This window comes from Neopsephotus bourkii, unplaced genomic scaffold (assembly GCF_033783945.1).
Source record: "Neopsephotus bourkii isolate Nb327-2 ecotype Australia unplaced genomic scaffold, CSIRO-AGI_Nbou_v1 NB_1373, whole genome shotgun sequence".
In the NCBI taxonomy this organism is placed as follows: Eukaryota; Metazoa; Chordata; class Aves; order Psittaciformes; family Psittacidae; genus Neopsephotus; species Neopsephotus bourkii.
Genome location: NW_026901852.1, coordinates 204,458 through 230,775, shown reverse-complemented (window position 1 = coordinate 230,775; position 26,318 = coordinate 204,458). Strand labels below are relative to the sequence as shown.

The following is a 26,318-nucleotide window of genomic DNA, read 5'->3' as shown; positions in this document are numbered from 1 at the left end:
TCAGACTACTTCCAAGTACTTTTCTGGTTTGATAGCTTGAATGCCCAGGAGTGGTTAGAGAACATTAGGTGTGCTCCCAGGGCACACACTTAGCAGGGACTCCTTTCAGGTGGAGTATTCTGGTAGATTAGCCAAAGCATAGGAAGTGGGGAAGACGAAGACCGAGATTCCTGCCCATGGCAGGAGGGTTGGAACTAGATGATCTTAACATCCTTTCCAACCCAAACCATTCTACGATTCCCATTACAAAAACAAAAACAAAACAAAAGAAACCCACCACAAAAATCCATAAAATGCACTCCTCACGCAAACTAAAAATCAAACACATTTTTTTCATGGTTTCTCAAAGACCATGTTAGAAAAGAAAAAAAATTATGCATAAATTTGACTGGACTCCCAAATTTTAGCAAAGTCACTCTCTTATTCCAACTGGGATTACCAAGAACACTAAAATAAGGAAATATTTGGACATATAACTGGAACAGGAAATACTTCCTTTAAATTATCTTGGTTTCAAAATAGTAAAATGTATTGACCCTGGTGCTACAGAAACTGAAGTCTATTCAGACATGCTTTGGTTTCAGTTGTCTAAAACAGAAATCCATGACCTACAAAGAACACATATGCAGTCAGATTAAGATCACTAGGAAACTGAAAAGGGGAAAATTCTTCACTTTTTCTTATAGCAATTACAATGATTTGTTCTTAAGTCTCTTAACATAACACAAAGAAAAGTGGCAATCAGTTACGCCCGTTTTTAATATAATTCATTAAATAACTTCCAGAAAGGAAATAAACCTGCAGACCATAGCTATCACACTGAAAAATGCAGCAACTTGTACAATAGTATATCAGTTAAAAAAAAGAAAATCTGAGACATAATTAACAGAAAGACAAAACTTTAAATACAATCAATTGCTATATTTTTCAAAAAGATCATAGAAATTACTGTATGCTTGCCTACTAAAAATAGCTTACTGCTGTCAGTTAACTGGTGTATATAGAATTTTTATTCCTATTGAGTTTTTATGTCATCACCACATTGTAGTGGCTCGTTGGTAATCCTTTGGCATTAATCATGAATCCAAATTAAAACACTCATTTCTGCATTTATTTGCATTTACTGAAATATTTAATTTAATGTAAATTTCACAGCTCATGCATTCATTTCTGAAGCCTTATTAGCCAAAAATCAGCTGTAATATTCTCACACAGAGCTGTATCAAATACATAGAAGTGAGTTTTGCTAGGAAGAAATCTTGTAAAATATCACAACTAGAGGAATAGAGACAAATTCCAGCAACTTTGTTTTAAAGTATTCAAGAACAGGCATTTACAGGAGAATAGCTTTCCCATTCTTAAGAAATAAAAGGGAGTAGAATTTATATCATCGGCCTTAGATCCTATATAAGAAGCCAAGTCTTCCTGAAAAGTGGGAATTGTATTCTCTGGTTCCTCAATATCAAAATTTAAGGCTGCCTTTAGCATCACTGAAACAACTGAGGACACTGGCTGGGTTCTGATCATTTGGCAGGCTGATAACAAAAGATGTTACCCTTTGCGATCAAACACTCTCATCCATCACAGCTCTGAACAAGCCATGGACTGACCTCACCAGGCAACATCTGCAGTAACCTACTTGACCACCAATTTTCATCGTGAGATAGCCATCAAAATTATTCCTAACTTGCAGTCTGAGGTTATAAAATGGATTACACTATATTTACATGCCCTGTGGTCCTTTTGGCCCAGGCATTATGGCATACCATGGTTTAATGATCTTAATAACCCCATATGGCTTGCTGAGAAATTAGATTTTTCCCTTTGGTTACAGAAGCCAATTCTCAATTATAGCAGATGGCAAAACAGTGAAGGTCCAAGAAGTCAAGAACTGAATAAGAAACCTCAGATTAGTACTTAGGCCTTATGATGCTCAGCCTCATAATGTCAGTGGTTGAATTTCTGTCTCAAATGAAAAGAGTCTCAAAGCAGAGCATGGCATTTCAGCAGAGCACTCCCCCAGTTATGTCCGTTCTTCAGAAGGCCAGACCCAAAAGAGAAATCCATAAAGCTGCAGTCACATGTGAAGAACAACCCATGGAGTATCATGTACACAGCTCAACAACAGTTAGGATTCAATTTTGTTTGAAATTGGAGAGAGTTATGCTGAACTCCAGGACAACTGAAGACAGACAATGCTTCAAAACATGATACACATTACTTCCTTGACAAGACTGTATATCCTCTTACAGTTTCATTGTTTATTTTCCTTTTTTCCTTCAAGCAAGTTGAAACAAATCATAGAATAGAAACATAGAATAGTTAGGGTTGGAAAGGACCTTAAGTCCATCTAGTTCCACCCCCCTTGCCATGGGCAGGGACACCTCACACTAAACCATGCCACCCGAGACTCCATTCAACCTGGCCTTGAACACCACCAGGTATGGAGCATTCACAACTTCCATGGGCAACCCATTCCAATGCCTCACCACCCTTACAGTAAAGAACTCCTTCCATATATCCAATCTAAACTTCCCCTGTTTAAGTTTTAACCCATTTCCCCTTGTTCCTAATGAAGAATTCCTCCCCAGCATCCTCATGGGCCCCTTCAGACACTGGCAGGCTGCTATGAGGTCTCCACGCAGCCTTCTCTTCTCCAGGCTGAACAGCCCCAACTTCCTCAGCCTATCTTCATATGGGAGGTGCTCCAGTCCCCTGATCATCCTCTTGGCCCTCCTCTGGACTTGTTCCAACAGATCCATGTCCTTTTTATGTTGAGGACACCAGAACTGTACACAATACTCCAAGTGAGGTCTCACGAGAGCAGAATAAAGGGGCAGGATCACCTCCTTTGACCTGCTGGTCACGCTCCTTTTGAAGCAGCCCAGGATACGGTTGGCTTTAAGGGCTGTGAGCGCACACTGAAGCCGGCTCATGTTCATTCTCTCATCAACCAACACCCCCAAGTCCTTCTCCACAGGGCTGCTCTGAATCTCTTCTTTGCCCAACCTGTAGCTGTGCCTGGGATTGCTCCGACCCAGGTGCAGGACCTTGCACTTGGCATGGTTAAACTTCCGAGTGGTCTACCTATCAAATTGATGTCTCTCCAATTTAGAGAAAAGGATGTAATGAGGGACAGTGTCTAATGCTTTAATCTGCATTAACACCATAAGTATTTAAAGGAAGTCTATAAAGAAATCAGAGACCCTTCTTTTTACAAGGAGTCACATGGAAAAGACAGGGGTAATGGATACAAGTCACTACTGGGGATATTCCATTTGGACACAAGAGAAAAAATTTCACCAGGAGAATAATCAGTCATTGGAATAATCTCCCCAAGGAAGTGGTGGATTTCCCAGTGATGGACACTTTTAAGATTCAGCTGGACAGGGAGGTGGGACATCTTATTCAAACCATGTGTTTGCAAAGACAGTTTGGACCAGATGATCCTTAAGGTCCTTCCAAGATGGCATTCTACAATTCCCCAACTGCTATGATGCTCATGGCACACACTATTTCAAGAATGACAGACACAGTTTGATCTAGTTGCCTAAACAGACTGCTGCTCACAGAGATCCTGTGCATGGATCAAACACTAGAAAATGTGGAAGAGGTTAATGTCACCTACTCAGCAGCAAGTGACAATAAGCATTTTAATTCCTGCCTACTTTGGATTACTCCCTGCCCAGCTATAGGATGGCTGCTGGTGCATAGGTCTCCTCTGGAAATCATCTACTTGGCAGGGAAACAAAGCTGTCCACCGTAAGTGAAGAGTCATACCTCTTCGCAATAGGATTGCCATCATGCCATAGGAAACCCACATCTGTTGATAGGAAGTGCCATCTGGAAGGATGCTTGCAATGTGCCTCCTCACAGAGCACCCCTGGGCTTGACTCCTTGCCCTCCTTTCCTCAACATGGAGGCTGTGGATGTAAGGGCTGGAAGGCAGAAGATGAATCAGACATTGTGGCATGTTTCTTTAACATTATCTCCAAGTAATGCCTGAAAAATATGTTCATGATAATGAGGAATGCTGTACAAAGCTATTCAAAATCTTTTGCAAGTTAGAAAAGATTTTCCTGTGTCCTTGCAGACTCTGCTTTGCAGCACAACTTGCTGCCAATTCTCTTCCTCCCTCCCAGAAAGGCAATGTATAGAGAATGCAATAAATCTGTAAAGCTTTTTCTGCTATGCCTTTTTATGTGTTCAGTGGAAGGAAGGCAGGGCTCTCTAATGCCTTTTGCACAATTCACAGGGAGACACATGAAGTAGAAAATAGCACCTATGTTAAGCAGTACACAATTGCTTTAGTGATGACTTAATAGAGGGAATCTCTTCTGGAGGCACGGGGGGGCGGGGGGGGGATCTAAAACAGCTGAAGCCTCACAGATTTATTTCTAAATCCTTTGCATTTTTCCCTGTGACTTTTCAAACACTTGAAAGGCTTAAAAAATTATTAATGATAAAGCTTTATGCAATATCAGTAGGAAAACGGGCATCTCAAAACTTGGTCAGTGTATTATAGATAAGATAAACCAGGACTCTTTAATCCAGATAAATTCAGAATTTTCCAAATAAAAATTCAGTATTCAACTACTTCTTCATTCCCTAGATTCCTTATTTTGCACCTTTAAAGTAGGACTATATTAAAATAAGTTGACGAATAGAATTCTAGTGAAATATTAAATAATCAAAAATAAATAATGCAATGATGCTATGATACAGTGCAGTCAGTGGGCATTAAAATTGAGATAGAATAGAAGGGCAGCTCAAGAGCAGCATAGATTTTTAGGCAGCAGTAGAAAAAGGTGAAGCATAATGGCTGATGCTGCTAATCTGTGGGAAGTCTATAGTGTAATGTATACTTTGCTCTAAACTACTCTCATAATCTCTTACCTTTTCAGAAAAATGAAGAAAGAGAAGAATTAGCAGCACCTAATTACTTCAGCAATTTTGTTAGGCATATTGCAATATACATAATAGATGAGCTATTATTAATACAAACCTATTCCACTGAGATGCTCTTAGTAATATAAACCAGAAGTACTCTTAAAGAAATAATTCCTTTGCATGCAGCATTTCAAATATTTCTCTGTACTTCAACTTTTTATTACTTTTTAAATGAGAAACATTTTCTCTGAATTCCAATTCTCAACTCTGAATCACACTTTATTTCCAGGTTGGTATACCAGCAACATAGTTCCTATTTTATGGGTTGAGACTTCCTCCACCTAGATCAAAGGCTATATTCCCCTTGACTTTAATGATGCTATATTGCAAAAACATTTATCTACACAAGGTATGGTGGGATCCTATTACGGAAAGGCATATTTGGTGGGGGTAAAGAGAGGAAGGGGAAGAAAAGCTCTGGAAGAAATACAGAAGAAACAGTCTGGCAACACTTTATCAGAATCAGATGAAATCCCTTTATGGAATCAGATGGTTTGGTAGCAATGACAGTGCTACTTGTACATCTGGAAAGTGAGCGGGCAGTGCACTGTGCACACAAGATGGGAAATGCAGAGTATCTCCATTTGTATTAAGATGTTTTGGGAGCTTGAGACAAGATCTTTCTAAATATCTTTTTTTCTGGATTGAAAAGCATTCTCCTTTTTACCACCTTCACAGCTGAGGAATCGAGACCTGTATAGCACATTTATCTTATGCTTGCAATTCAAAGCAAATTGCTGCTGCAAAACCTTTTAGTATGACAGTTATATTTCACTTTACTGACAGAGAAAAGGCGTTGTGTGAAACCTTTTTTGGGAGCCCACACTTCCTCCCATCTTGTCTGTTTAGATACGAAAACTTCATGAGATGCTTTCTTCAGTGCACTAAAGGTCCTTGCCCACAGATGCCATAACTGAATTTTACTTCTAATTGGTTGTACAAAAAAATCCAACTGCACACAGACAAGTCAGGTGTCCTTCAGCCTAAAGGGATTTGGACAGGTTCCTTGATTCACTTGAGTTCAGTAGAAGCTTTTATGTCTTTGTTTGCAGCTGTTTCAGTTATGACAACTACATTAAAAGGGATTCCTAATGATTTAAGAGGTTACAAAAGAGACCCATTATGAAGTCTGCCAGATTTGCCTTTATGGGTGCTCTTATAGCTACATCTACATGGCCTCTTTGTCTTCCAGCTTTTTCCTGTATAACACAGATGTTACCTAGTTTTTGTGTCACTTCTTTAAAGTGACATAAAAAGGCCTCCAAGTGCAGGGCAGGGTGGGCACCATCGCAGCCAGGCATTTAGTGGCAACAGAAACTCCCCATGGACCCATGTGTCTGAATCTGCACAGCCACCAAGAAACCAAAACCTAGCTCAGGAGAAAGGCCCTACCTCCCTCACATGTCCCTTCCATCCCCAGGTGGCTCTCCTCACCACAGACATCCTCTTTCTGCCTTTGCTAATGCCCACTAGCACTGAAACCACCACAGTCTCGTCCTCTGGAACAAAGTGCTTCAGCATGCCTGCTTTCACAAACCTACTAAATATTTCCACCCACTTGTTGCAACAGGGAGGATATTTTACCTCTTCAGGATGTCAGCTCTGGTAAACTCTCACATAGAGCACAGAAGCCTGCAAGCTTTTGTGTATCCAAGACACATCCCTCTTAGTTCCCTGTAACAGCACTGGGAGGATAAGTGGTTTGGAATACAAGTTGGCTACAAGCAAAAATTCCACTATTAAGTGCTAAAACAAAACATAAATAAAATCGTAACATAGTTGCACATACAAACTGCAGGAAAATATGATAAGATTGCTTCCTGGCTACCATAGGGTTCAGGGATTTGACTGCCTCTACTAGAGCTGAACTCTTAAACCAGCCCTTGGGATCACAGAACAGAGTATGGCAGACTCAAACAGATGTAAGACTAGAACTACATTGCAGATAATAAGCTCCCTGCCATATAGATGAAACAAGGAGAGAAAAAAGTTGAGGTTCAATGTAATTGCACAGGATTTGTCAGGTTCAGCTGTGAGTATACCAGTGCTGGATCATCAACTGTACTAATCAACAGTATTCACCAAAGATAAAAACTTTGTGTTGGTCTACACCAACTGAATATGTGGCTTTGCTGAATACTAGTTGACATTACTTGTACTGACATTGTATTTAATGTTGTGGTGAAAAACACCTCAGCAACTGCATCTGTACTCAGTACCAGTGACGGATGTGCCAGCCCTTCAGACCATGCTAGCTTTATGTCTCTCTGCAGAGGCACATATTGCTTTAGCACTGAACTTTTACTTCTGATAAATCTCCTAATTCCTCTCTAATAGTAAATTACAATTGGCTATTAAAATGCTTCTGTAAAGATCACACTGTATCACAGAAAAGCATGGACAACTAAGAAAAATAAAAAGCTTCTGCTACTCAAAGAAATAACTGCATGCACTCCTACAAACAATCTTTTACTCACAGTACTAGCAAGAAAAATGAGTTTATCTGCTTTAGTAGTGAAGTGTATTTATTTATTTTTTTTACCCTTGTTTCATCTACAGAATCACCTCACTGACTTTTTCTTGGCCTATAAAGGCCAAAGAAGAACGATGTGGTGGGTAGTAGCAGAGGCACTTTCTCATGTCAGTCACAGTTAAATCCTTGTTGCATTTGGGAAGGAATTTGATAGAGGATGCGCACCTTAGAGAAGAAGCAAAGCGATTTCTAACAGCCATTTTTGATGTAGCAATCCAAGTTTCTCGCCACACCTTTTTTCTTAACACCAGGCAGCAAGACTGAAAGAAAAACTTGGAAAGAAAACCACAAACTAACACACGCACCTTTGATTCACATACTCCAATTGTGAGAAAGTTGATGACTTCTTCCCCTTCCTCACAGTTTGGAGAAAAAAAAAAAAAAAGATAACAGGACAAACACTGTATTATTTTTAAGAGAAGATGTCAAGATGAAAAAATGAAAATGTCAAAAGAGGCTGATATACAGCATTACTTAAGGACTGTTTTGTTGAGAAAAACTGACCAAATGATTTACGAAAGGCTTTTAACAGGGCAGTCTTCAGATTACAGCAAAGATGAAAAATAAATGAAAATCTATTTCAAGTTTACTTTAGCCTAGTCATTTGACAGATGAGGGCAAAACCTGGCAAGAACACAAGTTTTAATCCTCAGATGTAGTGGCTTTATTTGCAGATTAGAAGTTTTCTCAGGGCAAAATAAGAACTATTCATTTTCAGACATTTCCTGTTGAAACTTTTTCTACCTGAAGCTCCAATGGCAGCACATCAGTAAAAAAAGACCAAAGGACCAGTGTTTCTGCTACTGGCAAAAATCGCTGCACACAGAGATTGTCCCGACTGTGTTGCAGCTGGTGTGTCCACCACCTTCTTCCCTTCCTTATTCTTCTGTCAAGCCTCCCTCTTGAGACACATCCCTCCTAATTAATTACAGGATAAACCAGCCTTGTATCAAGACTGCTCATGGCTGGAGGTGGATCTTGGAGCATGGACTTGTTCTCACTATGCACAGCCTGGCACATTTCTGCCTGGCCAGATGGGCCCCCCCATCTGCTCCAATTTGAAGAAGAACTTCCTGGAATTAGAGTTTTCCTCTTAACCTTTGTTTGCACAATTCCTTTGCTTCCTATTCTTATTCAGGATTGTGGGGGTTTTTTTGCCTTTTCACCAAAATTACCTGAAACACGGATTCAGGTTTAAAAGCCAAAGGGGTAGCTTCGCACAGTTTTCGTGCACACCTGGCATTGAATTAGAATGGCTCATCATAAAGGTTAGTAAACCGCAGCTGCATCAGTACAGCAAAGGTTTGGGTAGAGTAGTAATACAGCAGCAATTATTTCTAGCGTATAGGCTACAGACAGCCTAGCAACATCAAACCAAACTGCCAGAAGTCAAAGCTAGGTTTCTGATATTTGCTCAAGCTATTAGGGCATGCTACAATACTTTTCAGTATAGAGTTTATAGATCAAGAGAAGGAGTTGAACTTCTTGAGACTAGTAAAAAGAAGGAAAAAAAAAAAAACACAAACCTCAAGATGGAAAACAGAGAGCCAGTATCTAATTCTATGAAAATCTGCCACAGTTCTATATTTATTATAAGCCTATCAGAGCACATCCTGCTCAAAGACTTACAGAAAATGTGTTGCTAACTACCAGAGAATTATTGATTTTTTTATTTTTTTTTTTTTCTTTCATAGTGCTATTGCTTGGCTGCGGTAGAGCCGATAACTTGGGGAGCAGGGGGAAGGAAAAAAATCAATATTAATATTATCAGCTGTTGACTACAGTTTACAGCAACCACAATCTCATAAAATAGCTTGCCGAAGCACTAGTTGTCATCCACGGAAGATATTACTGTTTTGGTCAAATCATTAAATGCTGATAGTATTTGATGCTTTGATGACTGCTTTGGTTAAACTAAGTTTTGGTGACCATCAGTACTGTCTAAACTTCAGACATGAACCATGTTCAGCATGCCATGTTTGCAGTTGGCATTATCTTTTCATTATTGCTAAGAGCGATTCCTTCCTCTCATTAGAAAAACTGATTTTTAACACCTCATGCTGTTTCATACACTGTATTTTAGTTCAGTATTTAGATGTGCCCCTCAGTCACAAAGGTCTGCGCTTATTCCAATAATGTCTTAAGTTACATAATATTGATTTGTCACTGTTTTTTTTAACCCCACACCTTCTTCCCAGAGAGGTAGTTCCTGCAGGGTAAAGCTTTCCCTCAATACAGTTTTCTGAGCATTTGTTCATGTGTTGGACTGTGAAAGCATAGTTCTTTTACATTTTCTACATGCATGCAACAATAAATATTAAATTGGGCATCTTACAACATACTGTATGCACCTTTTCTGCAAGCACCAGGAGAAGTGCTCACCAGAGAAGCCAGTCTCTCTTTGGTTCCACTCAGAAGTGGAACTAGATGTAGGAGCTGTCACTCTTGCCCTCCCCCTGCTCACATCAGAAGTCTACCCTGCCTGTCAATCTAACTGCTTAGCTTATGCTATTTTTAGCCTTCTTCTTTCTGATATTGACTTAAAGCCTGTAATTTGTTACACTTGGAATTGCATCTGTTAAAGGTAAAGGTCTAAGAAATGCTAAGGTCCACCCACATAGAACCTATCACTTGTACAGAAAGTATTTCACAGATCTCCCAAGTTAACATTAAAACACATGCTACATAGAGTTTTTCCAGGTAGATAATCAGACAACTGTGATTGTAGAGCTAGGAGTTAACATGAAGTTGTACTGTAGTAGAGCTAGGAGTTAACATGAAGTTGTACTGTAGCATTTCTGCTTATGCTTCCTACAAGCTAAAGGCAATATGGAATATTACCACAGTAACTTTTTTGCTAGAACACTACACAAAACCCCAATGAAACTGCATTTATGATACAACCTCAATAAAAATTTTAATAATGCTGTTCATATATCACAGCTGTCAAGGGAGAGTTCATACTACATTTGAGACATACAGTGTTGACCTGTATAAGAGCAAGTGTGCAAGTACGATTCTTACAGTTTGATTAGTAGTAGCTTCTAATGGTTTACAGAATAGAAATCTAAACTTGTGTCTCTCTTATCTTTTGAAGGAGCATTATTTTGAACCCATCTTATTTCCGGAATCACCTGCGCCAAGCTGCTGTGTTTAGGTGCTTAGAGAGATACTCTGAAGCTGCAAGGTAATCCATTGCTTGTGTATTTCTAGTGGTTTCTCTACATCTCTCTCATTCCAGCTCTCAGTAGTAAGGATACCACCTTATATCCAGGCTTTTTCAAAGTCAGTGGGAGCTTTGCGCTGTCTTTGTGTATATGATCTCACTTGCAACAAAGCTCCAATCTTCCCAGTTGGCATAGGAGGAATCATCCCAATTTTGTCCCTAGTTGCTGTTAGGTTAATGCATGCAGGAGCATTTACTCCTCCTCAGGCACAGGGGTGAGCCCTGACCAGATTCCTGGGCTGCCCTGGGGCAAAAGTTACATGCACACAAGCATATTCTTCTTCCTGGTTTCCCCATAACCCTGGGCAGAAGCTCAGGTGGGCTCCGAGTGGATGGGGGTGGGTAGAGAATCAAGATCTCTGGGTACACTGTGGTATGCTGCAAAATTTAGCCTGCGTGCAGCTGATAAGATTGCTGGTGTGAACGGGAACTGCTGGCAGGAGGAAAGCCTACGAGAGGAAGCTCTGCTTGTATGTTTCCATTAATGCTGCCAAAACCTGAAAGTTTCAGCATGCAGCAGAAGTTTTTAATCATTTAACATATTTAAATGAAAGAAATGCATGAGGAAATGCAATGGTGGCTTGGTGTGTATTACCATTACTAGTAACATTAGACACTTACAGAGGACTGCTAAGCTGAAGACCACAAGGTATAATCACAAAATATTTCACAAATCATTAGCTAACTAATGGCAGAACAGTGAGTGCAAATAGGGAAGCAACTGAAAGGGTCACTCTGCTTATCATTTAAGACGAATGCTAGTGATATTGCTCTGAAGCTATTAAAATAGCAGAAAACTAGTTTGTACAGAGAGTGGAAGACGACTTTATTCATGCAGATATAGAGAGTTGCAGAGAGAATTTGGGAAGATGAACTTCTATTTTCTGTGCTGGACTTCAGCCAAAAGCTCTGGGACAAACTCTTTCTGCGGGACTCCCTAGCTTTCACAGGTCCGGACAGGGAGAAGATTCCCAAAGGCAAAGAAACAGTTTTTCCAGATTTCCTTAAAAATGCAATTTCAGACAAACCTGGAATATTTCAGTTGTCTGTAAACCCACCTTTGGGTTTGGGTTGTTGTTTTTTTTTGAGGAGGAGGGGAGGTGGAGTAGGGTTGAGTTACATCTCACTGATAACAGTCCCTTATTCCCAAGTCTTGTTAGAGCATTGGTTCAAAAAGAAATTGTCACCTTTTGAATCATCAACAGCTGAGGTCCACTGATCAGCCAGACATTTTAGAGCTGTGCTAGAAGAGTATAGCTGCTTTGTGATGGGTAGAGAATCCTGTCCAGGACACTTTTAAACCCAAAAGTTCACTAGAAGCCCAACAGGTGAAATGATACAAGCCAATTGTTTGGGGTGCTGCAGGGGAAAGAGGACTTTCCTCTGAAAGACAGGTTGAAGATTTTTAGAACAACAACAATCATAAAAGTTAAACAGCACCCTCTCAGACACTGATCTTTCCTAAGCAGCAACGCATATAGAGGCCCATATCTGAGAAGACAGTACGAGCTAAGAAGGTGCTAATAAATACGATTAAAAACAAACAAACAAACCACAACAAAACAAAATACACACACACAAAAAAAACCACCCCACAAAAACCAAAATCGTGGTTAGTGTTACTGCAGATAAGCAATCAGTAAGTTTACTACATCAGCAGGCACAGGGGAACCCTGTCAGCCTGTTTTTCCCCCACAGAGTATCTTTCAGGGGACTAGATTTTAAATGAGATTACGTATTTTGCAAAGGAGAGGAACACTCTGACAGACTGAATCCAGAGTGATTCCAAAAGCAGTGACTATAGCAGTATTCAGAGTTTAGCCTAGTTTAACATAGTGTTATAGCAACTGTGCAGAGCTGCTTCTGCAGATTGTGTTAAACTAAGCTTAGCACTACTTCTGTCATCACAGTGTAGTTGCTGGTCTTAGCTGAACCCCACTAGCGGTGCAGAATGTACTCCAGTCATTACAGAAAGACCATGGCACAGATATTCAGCTGCAGTTTCTGGAAAGACAAACTTGGGTTTTGTTAGCAGAAGCCATCATTTATTTCTGCTTGCCTTTTCCACGAGAAAAAGGAAGGTCACTCTATTCCTTTTTCTGCTTTTAAGTATCCCTTGCCTTCCCACTCCTTCTTGCGATTTTTATGTTATTGCATAGTCCATTAAATACACCTAGAACACTGTATGAGTGAACAGGAGTGGTTGGTTTTAAACAGTTCTGCTTGGCACAAGCAACATGGATAACCACACTTAGTTCAGCCTACCTATCAAGCTGAAATCCCCAGAGATTGTGTCTCTGAGGACACACCAGACTGAATTCTTTGGTTCAGAGAAAGTAACAGGTTAGAGTGGGGTCAACTGTAATTTAAACGTCTCTCAAGTTCCTCTATATGTAATTTTCACTAGTACAGTAGGAGAATAAGCACATGAAGCAGTCTAAATGCAAGGACATCTGAATTAATGTGAGGAGTCTGATATGCTCATATCAGCATCACTTCTGAATTTTGTCAGCTGCAATAGCAATTCCTGTAGACTAGCACTGTGATAGGATGCTACCATGTAGGGTGCAGCCTAAGGCCATTTGGCATTGTAAAGCAATCCTAGATGCACCAATGTGGGGTCACAGAATCTGCAAAGGATGAATTCCAAAGTACTGCAAACACTTTCACCAAGATGTCAGTTAGTAAATATATTTCTCCTCTATAGGTGCCTCTGATAGAGGACTGCTCTTGACAAACACAATAAAGATTTAAACATCATACAGGAAAAAGCCTATTTCAGTGGAAAGATCATCTTGGCCCTTGAACAAGTGACCATAAATGTATTATACATAAATTTAGTCTAGAAGTTACTGGGAAGTCTTAAGCATTAGAAGGTGTTTAGGATCAGCATCCAATAGCAGCTACTAGAGGTACCCTGCCAAAGGACACATGGTCACAGCTGATCAAAAGATCACTGATAACCAGAATGGAAAGTCAGGGGCTCACTTCTGTCCCTAAACTCAGAAAATGCTCTTGGAGGAGGCCAAAGAGAACTCAACTTTCCTGGCAACATACCCAACCCAAATTATTCTGTGATTCTATGACTTCTACTTTAGGGAAGGATGAGATAAAGGATGAAACAATGGATATGTATGTGCAAGGGGATGTGCAAGCCCCAGAAGAACCTCAGAGGTCCATGCTGTCTCTAAAGACAGAGCAGACAAACCACCATCCTTTGCTTTCAGTGAGTGCTAGAAAGGGAACATGTACCCACGGGTGAGCCCCAAAGCTCCTGAAGGAGAAGTTATGAGAGCCTACCAAGCCCACGGGCTGTGACCCCACAGCTGCACCCACAGGAGAAGGTCTAACCAGATGAGCAATAAGGCATGAAAGCAATTTCTCTTTTTTACTCAAATAGCACAGGCTATTGCTGACACTGAGTAGCCTTGACACTGAGTAGCCTTGATTCAGTAGTAAGGTGAAAATTCTTAACTTGCAGAAAAATATTGCCACCTATTTGCTTTGAAACTGGAGTTTTAAGTACAGAAGAGATTTTGTCCCTTTTTCTCATTAAGCTGTATAGCTCTCATCTTCTGCTAATCAAAATGCTGTGCTGATTTAACAGTGTCACTGTGTTCTGCAAAAAGCTTAAGATAGCTCTTTTATCACCAGCTAGAACACTAGTGACTTGAAATTAGTTGTATACATGTAAGGGAAAACAGACTGTCTGTCCCTCTGCCAGAACAAACAACTCATATTCATCTGACTGCATAGAGTAGGGGTAAGCAAGCATTAACGAGGAAGATGTTTGAGGATCTTAATAGCTGGGGTATGGCTGACTCAGCTTTTTGACATTCATATTAAATATATATATAAAATAACCTAGATAAATCCATCATCTGTAAAGAAAACTAGATCTGCAAGCAGTGAACCTCAGCCCCCTGTAAGAGTTCAGGTGTGTGTCCCCTTTTGGTCTGACTTGGAAACACAGTGCGCAAAAGCTAGGTGTACAATTTGGGTTAGTTTGCAATTCCGGGTTTTACAAATCACAGAGTTGTGCTAAGGAAAGATGCAGTAATAATTGGGGTTGGGGACACACTGCTGAGTGCCTCTAAACCAGTGGGACCTGCCTTTGCACCCAGCCCGGGTTTTCTCTTGGAAAAACAGATGAAGATTTATATTGTTTCTCCATCCTAATGGTTTCAGTTCTCCTAAAATGGGAACAAAACAAAAACAACAAAAAACCCCACAACACACAGTCAAAAAAAAAAGAAAAAAAAACTCCTACAAAGGAGGGAGAGTGGGAAATCTGCTGTCATGGCAACGGACACCCACCCCCTCACACCCCTCCCCCCCCCCCCCCCCGCCGTCAGCACCGGGGTTCCCTCCGGAGCCCCGCGGCTCCCCAACACGCAGAGAGCAATCCCGGCCGGGGAGGCGTATCTGTGTACCCTTATTTCGGAGGCGGTCCGGGGGTCAGAGCCCCGGGACTGCCCTAGGCTGGGAGCTGCGGAGAAGCCGCCACTCACGCCCAGCCCCGCCGCCCCACGCCTGACCACCCCAGGGCGGCTCCGCGAGCAGCCGGCTCCGGCGGGCAGCGGGGCGCCCCCTCTGCCAGGAAGCGCGTTGGACGGGCAGCACACGTTGCGCACGACTAGGAAGTAAACGGGATCCGGTTCCCACACACGCAAGAAGGGACCCGGGAGATTTTGCTGATCTGTGATCTCCAGACTCCCCAGAGCAACCCTGCGGAAGCAGTGCTGCATAAACTGCATCTATCTAGGAAAGGAGCTTCGGCGAGTGCTGGGATCAAAGCCCAAAGGAAAGTCCACACAGCCTATTACTTTACACCACCATATGATGTTAGACTGTGTCTACTGACTGTTTCTGTGCCACACATATTATTCTTTACCATTTGAGATTGTCCACATGTCAAACAACAGCTGGCTCCAACAGGGGCAGATCAGAGGCAGTTTTCAACAGCCATGTTCTCCACGTCTGGCAGAAGCAAATCCAGCCATTGACAGTACAAGATGTGCCCGTAACCCAGGGAGCGTAAGACACAGAAACGCCAGCGAGCAGGGCAAACACCAACGAAGAATTCAGAACAATCACAGACCATGGATTTCTGGAAGTTTCATGGCATCTCTGCCACAAGCAGTTCCAGGTATCCTAGCCTGTCTGCAAATGGTTCAGCCATGATGCTAACACATGCATTGGGGCCTCCCATACCTCCTGGGGTTTGTAGAGCATATCCATTTTGACTAGTGTTTATTTCATACCAGTTCACACAGAGCCCAAGATCTTGCTGGGCAAACAAGCAACCTGTTTTCTTGAGCATCTCTTGCCATTTTAAAAGGTTTGTCATTTCCCTGTGCATCACTCAGCTCACATTTGTAAAGCAATTTCCATGTCCTTATGTGGCAGTTGCCATTAAACAAGAAATGCTTGTTATCACTGCATAGCAATCTCAGTACAATGCAGAAAGTTGTTACCTGCATGCAACAATGGGACAAATAATAAATATAATAAATGTATTCTAAGTACAGGTGCCATTTTCTTTGCAGGAAACTTACTTCTTTCTGGCAATAGGCTAATGACCCAGAAACTTCAGCAAAGATAGTAAACATACCCCATCACCAATCTGCAAGGGCTGGGCAGGACAGAAAAGCGTCTTACCAGTGCACTTAAGGTTCACTTGTGAAATGCATAAAAGAAAGTTTTACTCAGTCTACTGCAAGAATTAGCAACATCAAGGTGTTATGCATAGATAACATGAATGTTTGCCCCATCTGGGGGCTAGTCTACATATAACTAAATCCTGATATAAATAATTTCGTTTTTACTTAATAGTCTGGAGTTGTGTTTATCTCTCATCATGTAATGGTTTCGAAGTGTCTGTATAACATCACAGTAATTAGTTTACGTTTACTTAGGCTATATAGATATGTTTAAAAATTAGCTATTATTATTTTGTTCATTTTTCAAATAGGGTAATTGCATTAAAATTATTACCTCCTACTTATTCCAATTATAAACATCACTTTCCTTTTATAATCTCAGAAGAAAATAAGAAAGGTCATACAGAATAGAGCAGTAGCTTATTTTGTATCTTGCTTTTAGTCTCAGTACTATTGCATAGGAGAGCTTAAGTACCCAGGTATCTACATCTGAGCTGATCTAAATAGGAATATAATAGGAAAAGTTCCTTTTAAACTGGGAAAAAAAAAAGAAAGTAAATTAAAAAAAAAAAACAAAACTTACCCTTTCCAAGCAGTAGGTCTGCACAAGACTAACACCACATAGCAGTTGCTAAGGCCTCCTATTAGTACCATGTACTAAGGATCCAGGTGAGAGCACTTAAAGTAGGGAGCAACAGCTGCCAAGGCCTCCTATTAGTACCAGGTACTGAGGATCCAGGTGAGATCACTTGAAGTAGGGAGCAAAGGTGATTTTCTTCTACTTATCAGGCTATAATGTGCCTAGGCTGCGATTATTCGTAAGGCTCTGCAATCTGCAGAGAAATCTTCCTCTCCCCTGCAGGGCTTCCTTCCTTTCTTTCTCTGTAGCTCAAGAGGAGCAGTCAAGGCGTAAGGAGCTGACCTTGAGTCTTGCCCTCATGTATTTCCCTGTATTTACAGTGGTAAATGAACACACAAATACTTAGCAGCAGTACTAATTTCCTGTCATCTTCAGAAATCTAACACTTTGGTGCATTCCAGAAAACTCTCCATATTTCTTATACCTGTGCTATCCATTTTCTTGTCATGCATTTGTGTGGCTGCTGCAAAGGATTTTGCTGTACACTGGCTGTTAGTGTCAGCAGCTGTCGTGCAGCAAAAGCTACCTTTGACTCTTCTATTACAAGTTCTATAACATGTCTGGAGATGGACTGAGGGAGACAGTTTAGGATCTGTGATATGCTCTTGGCTTGCACATGTAGAGATATATCTTATTATTCTACACCACCAAGTGGCCAGATTGAGCAGATATTTAAAAACACTGCTTAACCCAAGTGGGTCAGGTTATGTCATGGAAGTTCATACTGACCTGAACTAGCAACTAGGAAAAAAACATTTGAATGTAAAGGCTCGTGTTTTGAAAGAAGGAAGTGTTGCATTTTCTGCCACATCCCATAAGGTGTTCCTGAAGGTGCATTGTCAGAACTACTTCAGTTCTCATATCAGAGAGAGCTCCTTGATGGGCTGCACACCTGAAACTCAGGCATGTTTTAAGTATTTCAAATTAGTAAGTCAAAACTGGTGGATGGTTTTGTAAATGTGAAGCAAATATTTCTGTATGTCAATGAAGTGGTTGTGTCAGAAGTTGGACGGGGCTTTGAGCAGACTGGTCTGGTGGAGTGTGTCCCTGCCTATGGCGGGGGGTTGGAACTAGATGATCTTTGGGGTCCCTTCCAATCCAAACCTTTCCAGGACTCCTTTGTTATGTTCTTTGTGATCAGGAGGGTTCAAAGTTGGACCGTTATGTAGTCACTCCAGGGGTACAAATCAGAGCGAGGTCTGTTGCTGGCCAACATTAATTGTCCAAAACCTCAACATGACGTGACAGCTGATCCCAACTGATAACATTACATATCTACATATCTCATTTAACATAGTTTTGAAATTGTAACAGGAGGGAGTGGCCCCTCATTCTGTTTCTGGCAATAACAGTCAATGTATCAAGAAATTCCTTCTTTCAAGGACTTCTGCTTTCTGCTCTTCAGAAAGACCTGTTTGGGAAGGGAATTAATCCTACCCATCCCTACTGTACTCATATAACTTCTTTTTATCTATGGAGTTCCAGTGAACAATGAAGTTCCAGTGAACAATGAAGCAGCTCAGCTTCATTCTCAAGATATATATTATCCCCTTAAACCATTAATAAAAATGCAGTCCTACAGTATGTTCTAGAGTTTTGTATGCTTCATTCCACCTATGATTTTACATTTAGTATTGACGATAATTCAACAATGGGTGCCTAGTTTAGTTGTTACAGATTCCCCTGATGATCTGTATTTAATATTTTATCAGTCTGCAGATTGGACCAATGTTTTCAATGTTCAAGTGGAAAACAAGGTTACAGCTGGTTCTGTAATTAATCTTCAAACTTTTTTAAAAATAGACACAACATGTATTTAGTATATGCAAAAGTGTAAGTAATATTGGGCTAATGCAAGCAAGAAGAGCTAAATGTATACATACAAACAGAAATGGCAAGAGTAATCTGAATTGCGGAGTTACCTGTAAAAGTGACTGTTAATTCAGCTAAACTCTTTGCCTGTTCCCCAGGCAATTCCATCAGGTATAAGAAGAGAAGCTTCAGAGTCAGGCAGTTTGAACTCCATCCCTCTTTTCCTTTTTTGTATTTTTGTCTCAGTTTAGGGAAAGCAAATGTCTCTCTTCTTTATTAGCACACTGCAGGAAATGGAAGCATTGCATTGTACAGTGCACAAAGTTAACACAAATGGCTCTATTTTAAAATAAAGAAGGGCCCTCCAAATAAAGAAGAAAACCTCCAGATAGCCATATCATTGAAGGAAGGTTGGACAGCTTTGCTGAAATGCTGTTACACATGAAGCCATCAAAAAAGACATAAAACTAAGTACGGTGTCTTGAAATATGTGCATGCAATAGGCTTTCACTCTGATGAAGGAGTGAGAAAAAGACGTTAATGATCTCGGTCACTAGCTCTGGATCTTAAATAATAATTTCATAAATAGTATTGCATTAAATAATATATTGCAGAAGTCTCATTTTAGAGTGTACGACAGGCTTACCCTTTGCTTACTGTATGTCTCTGTTACCTGAATTTCTAAGGGCCACATGGATAAGTACTCACCTGGAGTTAGGAACACAGCTAAGTTATGTAGACCTTCCTGTATTTCAGTGGAAGCCAGGCTTTTAACCTACCTAAATATCTCAATCAGGTTTTTGGCTTCTGAGAATTTAGGTGCCTAAATATTTTTCAGTGCCCAGCCCTGTAACCATATTCAGACAGCATAATTTCACCTGTGTCCCTGTGTCTGGAAATTCATAGTTTCCTACTGCATGTGTCACTTTGGTTCTGTGAATTGAGCTTTGGAGGCCTTTAAGGAACACTTTCTGACTTGGGCACATTTGGGGTTGGACACAGGCCATGTACATAGAGCCTTAATGCTTGTGCTTCTTTTGAAAGTGGAATTTTTTAATTGTAAACCCTAAGGTCAGAGTAGCAAGTGTGCTCCCTGATGGACAAGGAACTGAGAAGCAAAACTGGGATGGAGGCATGTGAAAGGTTCAGAGGGGTGTTATGTCCGTGCCTTGCGATTCCTGATGCAATGCATGGCAGTATGGAAGAAAATGAGTAGGGATAAAAGCAGACATTGAAAAACTAAACTCAAATGCTGGAAATATAAGTGTGCTTCTGATTATTTAAATAAGAACAAATTACGGAGGAAGAATAAAGAGGAAAGGCGCTTATCTGGAGTGCAGCAATGCCTGGAGACGTCTGCCACAACCAGAGTGACATTATGCTAAGCATGCTGCAAAGAATTAGCAAAAGGTTGTGCCAGGAGGACTCGCACACCAAATAAGTAAATCAGACAAATATGGTCATCCACACTTTACAGCTGATGCTGAGAAACACAGAAAGATGAAGAAACTTGTCTGAGAAATTATTCCAGATTTGTCCAGGGCTCTGCACATATCTCGTCCTTTGAAAACAGTGCCACAATGGACAAAAGTCTTGGCTACCATCAGGGAGCAGGAGGTCACAAACTGGATGTCATGTTGTGCTGCCAGTGCAATGCATTCTCATGTCACCAGTCTGCAGCCCTGCAGTAGGGATGGAAAAACACACTGCAGATGTCTCTGTATCAACTGATTGCATTCGACCCATGGCAGTGCTCCACAGCAGCAGGCAGAGACAGTCAATGGTCAGGTTAAGGATTTGACAGTTTTAGTCTTTGAAATGACAGCAGTTGAGGTATGACATATCTATAGGATCCCAAATTGTAAATGACCACTTGCAAATGTCCTTTGACTCCAAGACAGACAAGGCTTTAGTGCTTAAGAATTGCTCTAAATTTAGATTGAAAGTTCCTTCTCTCTGACGAGGTGGCTGCAGGATGCCACCATTGCTCATGTACACCATTACAGAGTAGCTGTGCCATTGCCATGGTAGCTGGAAGCTTTGTAGACAACCTTTGGTAGACCAAAGGTACACAATAGCATGACAGATTCATTCAAAGTCTTCCCTCAGTTCTGTGCCGCACAGTTATTTCCCTTTTCCACCTCAAAACATAGTGAAGGTCTTTCGGCAAAACTGTCCCAGGTCAAGCAGGCAAAGCTGGATGCTTTGCTCACCTTCTCTGCTTCATCCACAGGATCCATATGTCATCGCTGGGATTAGACACTGACACCAGTTGGAGTCAGTGAGGGTTTTGCCAATGAATTTCAAAGCAATGAAGATTTCATCCTTTGTTCATCCTGTGCCGGCTGGGCTCATGATGTTCCATTAGAAACCACTCTTTGTTCTAGTGCAGTCAAGAGGATTTTTGCCAATGATTTAAATGAGCATTGGGTAAAGCTTATGGCTAAATCCAGTCCTTTTGAAGAAATCCATGGATCCTACTGAATTGCTTTTCTCCTAGTAAAATTAATGGGAGCTGCATGGGAAAAATCTAAGGGAAGATTTAGTTCCTGTTTGTAACAATATGTTACCCCCTGATACTGGCCTTGCTTTGAAATGTTTATTGTTAAATCTGTGTATTTTTGGTTATGTCTCATTGAGAACATAATACAGCCTTGGAAAGTACATTCTGAAAGGGTACAACAACAGGTTTGGGATTACTGTTTGTAAGACACTTTTAACTAGGGGAAAATTTCAAATTCAATTTATGGCAATGTCAAAGCACAATTAATATATAGGCAATGATAAGGGGAACATGCAGAAGTACACATTGCTAGCACTACATCAACAAATAAACTTTTGGTGCTAGTAATTAGGTACAGAAGATTATTATATGTTTAATTGACTAAGTGACAATTTGGAATTACATCTAGTCACATTTAATTGGATTTGGAATCTCTAGAGGACAGGAAATGAAGAGCAATGTGGAGAGGCAGCCATAAAAGCAAACTGATTTTCTAAAGTCTGTTAAGACTCTACATTAATATCCATTGCACAATAGTATTTTAATATCCCTCAGTCTAAAAAGAGCAATGCAATGATTGTCACAGACAGTGGGAGTACTAAAGCATACTCCATTAGGTAGCAAGATGGCTGATTACTTTTAATTTGTTTTGTTGGGATTTTTTTAAGATATAGTTTAATCAAAGTTGAACTATGAGTTAGCCATAGATAAGTAATAAGCTCAAATGGCCAAGCCGCAGGTTGTTATACATGTTGATGCTGTCCTAAAAGAAATGTACTTGCACATAACATACATCCTCCACAAATACTGTAACGCAAAAAAAAAACCAGACTAGAATATTGTATAGCACTCATTAAATATTTGCTCAGAGTAAAATATGGAAAAGCTATTAAAAGAAAATGTAGGGATGTTTGCTTGCAGATAGTTTAGCTAGCTGAAAAATGTTTACTAATGCTTATGTTACTGAAGTTGCAAAAAGACTGAAAGTTATGTATAATCTTTTGATACAAACCTTGTGTTACACTATTTAAGAATTACCTCCTTTAAATATTGCTATATACATCCTTCCCTCCCTGTACACTCATTTATTCTGCTTTTGTCATCAGGAGCGCCATGATCGCGGACTATATGTACTGGCTGACAGGAGGCACTGAGCAGCATATAAGCAAGCTCATCAAACTGTATTGGCAGGTAAAAATTGATAGCCCAATGAGGAAGGAGGTGCCTATCTTACTGTTAAGACCAAAATGAAGGATTACTGCTTAAAAGACTGCCGACAAAGGTAGCTCTTGGCCATATCAATCAACAGGACACCATATAGTACTACAGTATTTATAATGAAGTAGATCTTCTTGGACTAATTTTAAGGGCAAAATTCAAGGTTGTTAACCCTTGGCTCATACTTCAATTTTATGGACTGCTATAAAATTTAATTCTGGATACTGTATAGTTCCCTGAGCTATTTTTTGTGAAGTCTTCCTACCTTAGTGACACTTTTCTTTTGCAATTTGCATGATACTAATCTTCTGACACCTTTCCAAACTCTTCAACTGGAAGGGGAGTTTAAAATGACTTTAACAAATGGTCTCAGAGAAACCTAAAGTGCTCTGTGAAGGATGGTTAGGTAAGACCCCAGTCCACAAAGATTAGTTACGTGGGGAGTAGACTATTGACTTCAATGAAATTTGTCTCTGGAGCTATTTGAGATGGCTGTTCAGCCCCATCAGCACAAATTTAAGTTTAAGGGTACCCCCTTCTGCACTGAGAAGAGCTCTCCTACAAACCTGGAGGTTAATGGATGCTAGATCCTTTGCTGGGAGACACTTATTGCTGCAGGAGCTTACCACTGCCACTGGTGCCACAGCCTTCACCCCCTAATTTCAGTGTGAACAAGGTGCATTTCAGAGGGAGTGCAGTGTTTGAGCTCCAAGTGGTGAAAATCCCTTCTGTCTCCAAGAGTGAACCTAGCCCTCCGGTCCTTCTTGTCCATACAAGGGATTTAATGATACTAGGAACAATATATGTCCCTAGTAACAAAATTTCAGTCTGATTCTGATCCCATTTGTGGGTTTGTTCTGTGAGAACATCTGTGACATCTGTACTTTATGTGAAGTGGTGCAAAATATGTCTGACATGAGCCAGGGTAATAAAGATCAGAATCTGGTATTTTATCTTCACTTCCACAGTAAATTCTTCCTTTATAAAACTATTCTTAGTTGCATTCTTATTGGTAAAATTGAATAAATCTCAGTCCTGGGAGCTGCTGAATTTCACTACTGCTGTGAGTGCAAAGTGCATCTCATTCAGAGAATTACCCACTGGGCTAGTGTTTGCAGTGCCTGTGAACTTTCTTATTTGCTTTCCAGCAGAGAATCTCTTCTGTACAGAACAGTTTGATTTTTTTTCCCACTGGGTCAGACTCATTTAAAATCTTGAGTTCACAAACAAGTTTCATGAAGGGGTCATTTCTTCAAATGGAATGTCTTTTTTTGTCTCTTAACACTCATATCCATTGACTTCCCTTCTTGATGTCATGGACATGAAGCTTCAAAGAATAAACCTTTAAAGGAGGAGCTGTCATAGCTGTCCTCTCCTTCAGGGGTTCAGACTCTCCTGCTAGGTAACAGGGCCCACAAATTGGCATGAAGGACAAGATTTATCACAGTGTCTCCCCATAGAGTCTAAACCAGAAGCTGTGGTTGGGCTGAGATCAGAACAAACCAGAACTGAAGTGGAGCTACTGAATCGCTTCCAGCCATTCCTACCATATTCCTAGATAGCAAGGGCCAAAGGATTTTGGCAGTGGTAGGACTCTGGTTCATCTCTGCTTCACTCCAGAGCTTGTGTGTTGAGAGTTAATATGAAGGCCTCCCTGGACCCCATAGTCCCTAGAGGCTCCACCATGCTGTTTGTGCCCCATTCCCTCTCCTTCTCTGCCTTTCTCTTGAACCTAAGTTGCTGTCATCTTTCTCTGCAGAAGCTTTGAAATGTCAGCAGAGATCTAACCATTTGTTTGATCCCCCACCGTGCTTGATTTTCACTGGGAGACCGAGATTGCTCTGCAATTTTGTGCCTTTTGTGCATATGCCTTAGCGTGGGCTCAACTAAGGAGTCAGCGGTATCTATATGCTGACACACACGCAGTGGAGGCAGCTGGGTGCCCAGTACCGCTCCCACTCAAGTTAATAGCTAGCACTTAAGAAATGCTGTTCATGAAGATATATCCCCAGCACCAGTAGCAACTTTTTCCTTCCCAAGCTGATGAGTTCTGTGCACTCAGCATCAGGGGTGACTTCAATGTCATTAGATCACACAGCAACAATTATGCAGGATGATGTAGCATGTGACACTGCACTGGGACTTTCCACCACAGAGAGACCAAGCAGAAGTCACATAATCTTTTTTATAAATATTCTCTCTATTTCACGGTGTAAAGCTGAAAATAGCTTGTCACAACTATACATGCTCATGTGCCTTTGTAACCAAAGCAACAGCTATTGATGCACGCTTTTCTTGCTAGCTACTCCTCTGCCCCAGAGCTCGCTAGCGTTGGCTCACAACCGTGAGCAAAATTTTCTGAGGAAGAAGGGAATAGGCAGTGAACAGGATGGTTTCTTTTTTACTTTTCTGAAAAAAAAAAGATTTTTAGATTAGATATGTCACTTTATGCTTTGATCAATGGGTCATGTATCTAATCTTCTGGTGTGTCATTGACTACTTTTGTTTCTTCTTTTCATGATTCTTTTAACTGCTGGAAAAGGCTTTTCCTCCTCACAGCCTGCCTTCTACTTCTTTCATGGCTTCAAAACATTGAAAGACCACTCGAATCCTGCAGCTGACGTCTTTACTGCAAAAAAATCATGCCTTTAATTCACATCTGCAAAGCTCCTTATTATTTATCCTACTTCTAAATCACTGGTTTTTTCCTCCTGATCTATTCCTCATGCTCAGAGCCATCTTTATCTTGTATCTCCTTTGGTTTTCCTCTCCTGATTTTAGTTTGATACTTCCTTTTGAACTTCCTCTATCCTTGACATCTACTGCTAGAAGTCCTCTTTCTTCACAGTTCTTTATAAAACATCCTTCAGTTGCTCTCCTACTCATTATTAACTTTTGCATATTTCTTCTTCAGCAGCAGTAGTCTGTTCCATGTGACTGTATACCTCCTCTCATGCAAACTGCAAGGTTCAGACTGCCAGATTTTTAAGGCCAGATGGACTCATATTGATGAATTAATTACCTGACTTCGTGCATGAAAACACAACAGAATTGCACCCTTACCTTCCTACATTGGTGCCAAAAGAAGAAAGCAGAGTCTGATTTTGAAAAAGTTACCCAATCTCCATTTAAACAGTTTAATAATGGACTATTTAACATAGCCCATTTCATAAGTGATATGTTTATTATTGCCTCCTTTTCTTTCCCAGTTTACAAACTGGGATCTTACACATCCAGTCCAAACTTCCAACAATTTATATTAAGCATTCTTCTCTGAAAGCTTAAAGAACCTTTAGTACTTGTAATCTTCTCCCTGTACATGCACCTATGGATCATGATCAAGGCAACTTTAAATATTCTTTTTGATTAGCTTTTTGATTAGCTTTCTTTGATTATCCCCTTTAAAGTAAATCATCTATTTCTGGATCTTCTGTACAGTGATATGTAATGTCTAATGCCCTATGTTGGTTTTGAATATTAATACCCACCTTCCATTCCAGTCTGAGATAAAGGTATAATACTGATGAGAAGTGAAAAAGTAATTTGCATTGGATAATATTATTCTGTAAGTTGGGCCTTTTTTTCTGTTTAAATATTTTATTCCATGGATTGAAAATATACATTCTAAGTTAATGTATGATCAAATGTATGGGCTTTTTTTTCAAATCCACTACAGAATATGCTCTGGATGATTTGTGTATTGGCTGTTAGGTTAAAAATAAGTGACTTAAATAGAATTCATCACAATAAATAATAATGTGAAAGTTATTAAA

General features: G+C 40.4%; 1 protein-coding gene across 5 annotated transcripts in view; it reads left to right on the top strand.

Annotated features, from left to right (window-relative positions):
• SPATA16 (spermatogenesis associated 16) overlaps positions 1–26,318 on the top strand; it is a 97,200-nt gene that overhangs the window by 33,477 nt on the left and 37,405 nt on the right. For 4 of the 5 annotated variants that reach the window (XM_061367265.1, XM_061367264.1, XM_061367267.1 and 1 more), the window contains exons 4-5: positions 10,581–10,670; positions 22,434–22,518. In XM_061367265.1, the coding sequence (XP_061223249.1) occupies positions 10,581–10,670; positions 22,434–22,518 (175 nt within the window). The remainder of the gene's footprint in view (positions 1–10,580; positions 10,671–22,433; positions 22,519–26,318) is intronic. The other variant, XM_061367266.1, reaches the window with a different exon arrangement.